The sequence below is a fragment of the Triticum urartu genome, chromosome 5, assembly GCF_003073215.2.
Source record: "Triticum urartu cultivar G1812 chromosome 5, Tu2.1, whole genome shotgun sequence".
NCBI classification, from domain to species: domain Eukaryota; kingdom Viridiplantae; phylum Streptophyta; class Magnoliopsida; order Poales; family Poaceae; genus Triticum; species Triticum urartu.
In genome coordinates, this window is record NC_053026.1 from 397,040,582 (window position 1) to 397,048,772 (window position 8,191).

The window sequence follows — 8,191 nt, forward strand, 5'->3', positions numbered from 1 at the left end:
GCAGATTGAAAGCTACGCCCCTGGCCATCAGGTCAGGTTTGGAAGGTTAAACTACATGACCGATATCCGCGGAGACTTGATCTTCGACGGATTCGAGCCTCTGCCTTGTGCGTCACGTGGTCATGATGAGTATGATTTAGCTCTACCATCCGACAATGTTCAGGAGATCGCACTGGCAGCCGCTCCGACCCTTAATTCGGAGCCAGTTGCCCCGTCCATGGACGGGTGGATGGACCCCGCCACGGAGGCCTTACCCTCATCGGCGATCGAGCCGAACATCAACCTTACTCATCTTCCAGTACTATATCATGAGCCAAAGTAACTAAACATCCTCCATCACCTTTTGCAAATCTCAGAACCTCCAATCCTTAATGCACTAAACTGACTTTCACCACAACCAGTTCTTTCCCTCATCACCCCGCTCGAATGAAAAGGAGACTGAAAAGAAAGCGATATAAGTACATCACAAGGAATCAGATGAGGGCTATTGACAATCCATAAATCCCATGAGTCCTACGGGTGGTATACATGAATAACCAAATGTCATTTACAATTCTCCTGAAGGTGGGTAAATAGAATGTTTAACCAAAGCACATCTTACAACCACATATTAGAGGTTTGATATCTTTCAGGCCAATTGCAAAAAATGATGAACACTCTGACTACACTAAGAGAATGGATGCGACGTGATGTGAAACATATACCGACAATGCATCATGTAAAGGGTTAGTGGTGGTACTGATTATTTGTTGTTATTAGCAAATCCTTTTAGAGACTATGGATGACTAACACGATGTTGCAATCAATTTGTAATTAAAGAGACCAAAATTTCTTTTTTTTTAAACCAGAAAGTCCTTGCGCTGGAGTTCAGACAAACCCCTCAATAACATGACCAAATTTGTTTTGGCTCTGTTGTACAGACTTGTGAAGCTGATAAGAAATCATCAAAGTTATGGCTCTAGTAAGCGTGCACGTGCAACGCATGTCTGACAAATATTACACTCGGATGGGGAAATTAACTTTGGGGAAGTGGCGCCGGCGTCTCCTTAGTTTGGTCGGCACACATGGGTCTGTTGGTTGGATGTCGCGGCTCATGATTGTGTCTGTGTGTGTGTGAGGGAGAGAGAGTCATCATTCCTTCCTGTACCCTCGTCTACCTTATTAACATAATTTGAGGGACCTAAATAAAAACTTACAGAACAGGACTACGAAACAAACATCTAGCTCATACTGGCTGTACCCTCGTCTACCTTATTAACATAATTTGAGGGACCTAAATAAAAACTTACAGAACAGGACTACGAAACAAACATCTAGCTCATACTGGAAAATTGGAAAGCTTGACCCTATCACCCTGTGTGATGTGAGGTACAGAGAAAACCAAGTCATTAGAGGCAATTGCTCTTTATTGCCCTACTGTATACAATAAGTTTCTCTACTTCAGGTTACAAGTTCTTTCAAAAATACAATTCACTCATAATTCTATTAAATGTAGTAATGTTCAAGATGAAATATCAATTAGAGATGCACCAATTTCCTTATTCATAAGGTGATGAAAGGAAGTCATTTGAATTTTGAAGTTACATTTCAAAAACTGTCTTGCAAAATTAGCAGGATACAAACATTAATACAACTGTGACATCCTTATTCAAGATACATCATGCAGAAATCTACCACCACAGATTGCTCTTGCATGATTGTTGTTGGACCTAGGGATGCCGCTGACACTTACTCAAGCCATAGACGTTGATTTCAGGAGTAGAACTTGCCAGGCCATCAGGTGTCTGTTTCAAGGTGTACGCCTGCAGTGTTGCATGTGCTCAGTCACTCGAGTTGCAGTTATGTTCCTCAAACCAAGAAATTACCCAAATTACAATTATAATGCACAAATCATCTCTGAAATCCCAACCCATATTGTAAAGCTTGAAGGCTACACCTTTGAGAGCTTCAGCCAAAAAAGAAACAAATATCAGTAGTATGTACAAATATTAAGAGACCTGATGTATTTGGATTCTTTTATTTGCATGGAAGACAATAAACAGACATCGGTGGCACCCAAGTAGCAAGGCAAGACATAACCAGACACACATTAACATGTTAATTGTTACAATATGTATTTTAAATAGAACGGAGCAAAGAGTAATACATTCCTTGAATTATGATCCAAGGTGACTTTTTCATACTCCTTTTTTTATAGTGTAGGTGTAAGAAGGAACTCTTATATATTGAAGGTGGTTTTTCCCAGTCAACTCGTTGCAGTTTTAGTGGGTGGTGGCTTCCACTGTAACTCTGAACCTCTATTTCCCTTTGGGGCGGTGTAAGAAGGAACTCTTATATATTGAAGGTGGTTTTTCCCAGTCAACTCGTTGCAGTTTCAGTGGGTGGTGGCTTCCACTGTAACTCTGAACCTCTATTTCCCTTTGGGGCGGTGTAAGAAGGAACTCTTATATATTGAAGGTGGTTTTTTCCAGTCAACTCATTGCAGTTTCAGTGGGTGGTGGCTTCCACTGTAACCCTGAACCTCTATTTCCCTTTTGGGCAACTCCAAATATTTGAGTTTCACAACCATTAAGTCAATAGTATGCATATCTTTTCAGCTAGCTTGTTATTTCTGGATGTTACAATACCTTCCCGTGTGAATGAAATGGTGCATAGTGCAGGCAGGCATAGATGTACAACAATATGCCCTTCCTAACAATATCCACCCCAGTTCCTGAATTCATTTTTATGCTCTAACTTATCCTTGGGGATAAAGGAAAATTTTGTGACTGGGAAAATGCACTACTAAGAACTATCTGATGAAACTACTTGACAAGAATTTAATCCTCAGCAAGATGAGAATCAGAGCAAAGAGTAACAGTTTATACATGTAGTTGTAACTAACCTGGCCTGATAGCAGCATAGAGGCCATCAAGATCATACCTTCCCATGCTATAATTAGTATTCCATAGAATGTAGAATAAAAAGAGAAGCACACTATATTTAGTTAGCTCAGAATGTTCTCATCAAGTTGTGGTTCTGAACTTCTGATTGTGAGCTCAGCAGTCAAGTACTCCCTCTTTAAATTAATATAAGAGCGTCTCGATTACTAAAGTAGTGATCTAAACGCTCTTATATTAGTTTACGGAGGGAGTAATAAGAGTAAGCAAGTAATTAAGTACCAGATACCAAGCGAGTGTACGACAATCTACCCATCTTGGACTTCACTTGTCAAGACAATGATCATGAAGAGGTAGAAAATCTAATTGCAGAGCATGATGAGAAACTCGAGCGACAGCTTGAGAAACACCCATACCTAGAGAAGGGAAACTGTTTGAAATGTTAAAAGTAAGGCGACGTCCCAACTCTAAGTATAATCCATTTCAGTAAATCTTGACCTTGCGGGATGGTATATCTAACTTGGAAGATACTCCACAGGCTGTAAACGTTGTTCTTCTCACTGTCACTTGACAATGGCAGTTAGACATTCACTTGTCTAAAGATCACCTGCTAATTATGTAGCAATACTGAATGTGCAACATGCAACGCACCATCTTGTTCTCTAACTCCATGAAAAATAGGAAATGATCTTGTACCCCAATATTATCGTCATATAATTATACTGACCAGTATTCACTTATTTCTGCCGAACTTGCAATACTGCTGATCATCATCGAGAGATCCTAGCCAAAATTGAACAAAAAAATAGAGCTTCAACAATTAATAAATATCAGTGCACGTAGCTTTAATCCAGGGCAATTTAAATGGTGACTCTTAAATTTAGAAGAATATGAAATGGATCAGCATGTGCCTAGGAGAGGTCTAGTAATTCTTCACTTATACTGTTATACATACGTGACGATGGAACAATATGTGATGGCACAAAACACAAAAAATGCAATCCTTCTCGAGCTTGGAGTGGTGCTGTGCTATGGCCGCATTGGCAATCACCAAACAAAACTGAAGTTATCTTTGCCTTTTTGGGACCGTTTACGAAGACATATAACATGTTATAAAGTAATCATACATCATGATATAAAGTAAGCACAACATGTCAACATTCTGTCCAACAGTTAGTGTGCAGCCAACTGTGGGTCAAATATGTCTCAGTTCAGAGCAGCAGGGACCAGGGACTTGAAGTTGACAACACTAAACTTGAGATGGCAATCATCAGTATGTATCTTTTCTACCAAGGACTGTCGAAAGCGTGCTCATTTTTTCATGTATACAAGCATGGTTTACTCTCAGATACAAATGGGAAATTTGACCTGGATGCAAATGTGCAACAAAGTAAAAGGAAAATGAAGTCTTCAGTTTGATTGTAGTTAGTGGGTTGTGTGACTTTGATGACATAAACAGGTTCTGTTTTGTGATGTTTGCTGACGGCATACGACATGGGCGAGGAAAGGGTCGGAATGTACAGTTATTCAGTGCGTAGCATGAAATTCATATTTTTATAGAAAATATAAAGTCACTACAGAGTCCAGGTAGATAACCTCAATACAATGGATGATGAACTTCGAGTGGATACCAAGCATCAGCTGGACAGCATCCCTGGCTATTTTGTTCAAATAACTAACAAAAATTGTTAACATTGTAGCTATTATCAAAGGAATCAACATGACGAAAATAGCATACAGTAAAGCTGTGATCTGCGCCCGCACGCACGCATGAGGAACTCATCAGTACTTGGATATCTCTCTCTGCCTCACGCTCATCAGAAACTCACGCGGCATACAGAAACGTATAACCGAGCAAATTAAGAAGAGCATCCTCACCTCTTCCAGATTTCGCGCTGCGCCTGGCGGGGATGGAGCACCAGAGCCGGATCATCTGCGCGCAGACGCTCTGGATGTACGTCATCTCCCTCGACTCCCGCCGGGTCAGCGGCACCGAGAAGTAGTAGGAGGACGATGTGGGCGCCGAGGCGAGCCTCTGGACGCGGGGCACGCCGTCGCGTGCCGAGAGCAGCTGCGGCCAAGCGCTCTGCTACATCTCCGAATCGTCGCTCCTTCCCCGCCCAGCCGGACAAATGGCGTTCGGGGTGGCTGGTGAAGGTAGACGGCGAGGCTCGCGACCGACGGCAGGGTCTGGGTACCCTGCTTCGGTCAGCCAGCGACGGACCCGGCGACCTCATGGTCTTCCGCGTACATGGCGGCCACCAAGTAGAGGAGGACAGAGATGCCGATGGCGCCCTCTCCCGCCTTCCCCTGTGTTATTGAACATGCGAACAATTAAACAAAAAAATGTCATTGCAACCAGAATCTGAGGGGAAGGCACCTGCAGGGAATATAGAGAACTCTGCAACAAGGAACCGCACCCATAGCAGATCAGTCTGAATACAGGTAGCAACAAATCGAATTTTTGCATCACAACCTTTTCAGTTTCTAAACGGAGAGAAGGGAGGAAAGAGCCAAGAAGTCTTACCAAGCAGGATTGGTGTCCGAGACGAAGTCATACTCGAGGGACAGGTAGTTGAGGTATCCGTCCATGTCGCCCACCACGCCGTCCTTCCGGAAGAACTCTGCCTCGCCGATCTTGCCCCCCTTCTCTCCGCTGCCACGCGCCACGCCGGCGAGCCGCTGATCCCTGCCTGTGGCGAGCTGGGGCTGCAACCAGGAGTACGCGGAGTGGAAGAGGAAGTGTGGCCTGGGGTTTGGGCGGGCGCGGCGAGCAGGTCATGCCGCGGACCGAGCAGGACGGCGGCGTGGACGGGAGCAAGCACAGGCGAGGTAGTGCCAGCCCGTCGAGGGCCGACGACCTCGGCCAGGCGGCTGCAATCCAGTCGATCTTGGGGATGTGGGACTCCGGAGGCGGCTGGCGAGCCCTCCATGGCCACGAGGCGGCCACCTCCATCGCGAGATCCAGGGCGACTTGGCTAGGGAGAGGAGCAGCATGCTTCAGGACGGCGTCGACGGCGTGGTGGTCGCAGAAGATGGGGGCGGCGGCGGCGTGGTGGTCGCAGAAGATGGGGGCGGCGGCGGCGTGGTCGTTGCAGAAGATGGGGGTGGGGGAACCCTAGCGCGTGCGAGGGGCTCGGGGACAGGAGCGATTGGTGCGAGGGAGAAAAAGGAGCTCGCCGGTCAAAGTGTTTTTTTTCGTGCGAGGGAGGCTAAGGCGTCGTCATAGTTGTCTCTCGTTAACCTACGAAATTTCGTAAAATTTTTTAAAACAAAAAGCCAGTAAATATGAGACGAAAATTGATCGATGAAGACTATCAACTGCTCCATTAAAAATAGAGATGTAGGATTATTATTTATTGTGTTCGGGCTGTCGAGGTTCGTTCGTCCTGGGGAAGTCCTCGTACCGAACCAAAGGTTTGAGGTCCTTATTTTTTTATTAGTTAAAAATTATAAACTATTATTCATAGTCAAAAAATTTGACATAAAATACTAAGGGAATCAATAAACGGAGGCAGTAAAACACTACTGGTAAGTCAAACGACGATCACAGTGGCAGCAGCTCCCTCTCCTCCTCCCCTTCATCCTCGGTGTCGGACCCCTCGCCACCGGGACGGGCTCCACCTCCATCTCGCGCCGTCTCAGCCCGCGCCAGGTCTCTGTCTCTGGGATAGGTGCAGTACAGAAACGAGTAGACGAGACAGCACAGCGCCATGGGGATGGCGATCGCGGTGTACAGGGCCCTGGCGAGGGACGTCGCGTTGTGCCGGTCCGTCTCGACGGAGGCCGCGTGCCCTGCGCCGCCGGCAGCAGAGCGCACCAGCTTGTAGCCGTAGAGGTGCTCGGCGAGCATGCCGACCACCGGGGGAGCGAACGAGGCGAGCACGGCCTCGAACGTCCGGTCCAGCGCGTACACGCTCGTCCTCGACCGCGGCGGCACGATCTCGGCCAGTATCGGGCTGTTGGTGGCCGAGGTGTTCCAGGAGGCCATGAACCCCATGACGAACAGCGCGGCGCCGTGGTGGGCGAAAGTCGCCGGCTCGCTCGGGAGCGCGAGCAGCAGGACGCCGGCGAGAGGGATCGCCGAGCCGGCGCTGATCTGCGCGAGGATGATGCGGCCCGAGTTCTTGAGCCTCCCGGCGAGGACGTCCCCCATCTTGCCGCCGAAGAGGCCGCCCAGCGACGTGGCGACCTTGAACAGAGTCATCAGCGCCGCCGTCTCGCCGTGGGAGAAGCCGACTAGCTCGAGCCACATAGCCGTGAAGGACAGCGCGGACCAGGGGAACGAACCCGTGAGTCCCTGCGCGACGATGACCTGAAACGACGGGATCCGTAGCACGGCCTTCGCCTCCCTCGCGAAGTCCTGCAGCTCCTGCCGCACCGGCTTGGGGGCCCGGACCGGGGCCTTGCTGGCGGCCGCGAACGCGCGGATGGACAAGCCGACCGCCGCCCCCACGGCGGCGAGCAGGAGGAAGGCGAGCCGCCAACCCGGAACGCCAAAGAACGAGGTGGGCGCCATGAGTAGGCCAAGGGTGGTGCCGCCCACGGTGCCGGCCTTGCTCGCCACCATGAGCCACCCGAAGGCCATGCCCCTGTTCGTGCCGTCGACGGAGTCCGCGACGAAGGCGAAGATCGCCGGGATCTGCAGCGCCAGCCCGACGCCGTTCAACGCCGCTGTCACGGCCATCTGCAATATCGCATCATTCGATTTTCTAAGCGACCAGAGCTCTGGACCAGGGCACGGGCGCACGGCCGCGAGTGAGCATGAATGGAAACGTGCAAGGGCAAGGGTCACCAGCCTGCGCAAAGGTGGTTGAGAGGCCTATGAGCAAGGTGGCAGCGGCCCAGAGGAATGCGCCGAGGGCGATGACGGTGAGGCGGTCGTGCCGGGCGGCCAGGTATGCGGCGAGGGGGTAGCACGCGGCCTGCACGACGGAGCGGGAGAGCGCGATGGAGCCGAGCGCGGTGGGCGAGGCCTGCAGCGCGGCGCCGATCTCCCTGTACACGGCCGGGAGCAGCGCCGAGTCGGCGCGCTCCATGGCGAGCGCCGCGTACGCGAGGAGCAGCGTCGCCGCCGCCGTGCGCTTGCGGCCTCGCCGCCTCTTGCTCTGCTCCGGCATCGCGCGCGTGCGTCGTCGCCACTCGCAGGTAGTACGTGCTTGCTCTCGATGCCTCGACCCGGATTAAGAACGCCTGTGCATCACGTGCATGTGCTCGTGTCCCGATGACGTATAAACAATCCAGCAGGCCAGTAGGGGAACGAGTCGTTGAAGAGCAGCAAAGGTTTTGCAAACGGATCTTTCGAGTCAGCC

At 49.6% G+C, this 8,191-nt stretch overlaps 1 protein-coding gene and 1 pseudogene across 1 annotated transcript; both read right to left on the minus strand.

Moving 5' to 3' along the window:
- Window positions 1-1,514: 1,514 nt before the first annotated feature.
- Window positions 1,515-6,032, minus strand: LOC125509256 (annotated as a pseudogene).
- A 180-nt stretch (window positions 6,033-6,212) lies between these two features.
- On the minus strand, window positions 6,213-8,118 carry LOC125509255. The gene is made up of 2 exons (XM_048674184.1): window positions 7,679-8,118; window positions 6,213-7,566 (listed from the first exon to the last, which is right to left on the minus strand). Exons 1-2 carry the CDS (start codon window positions 7,997-7,999, stop codon window positions 6,427-6,429), a joined length of 1,461 nt encoding a protein of 486 aa, XP_048530141.1. The 5' UTR covers window positions 8,000-8,118; the 3' UTR covers window positions 6,213-6,426.
- Window positions 8,119-8,191: the final 73 nt, after the last annotated feature.

Bases quoted from the DNA above. Each gene is read 5' to 3' on its own strand.
- LOC125509255 (XM_048674184.1), bottom strand. From the start codon at position 7,999: ATGCCGGAGCAGAGCAAGAGGCGGCGAGGCCGCAAGCGCACGGCGGCG. The intron at 7,567-7,678 runs GCTGGTGACCCT...GCGATATTGCAG, and splicing joins TCTCAACCACCTTTGCGCAG to ATGGCCGTGACAGCGGCGTT.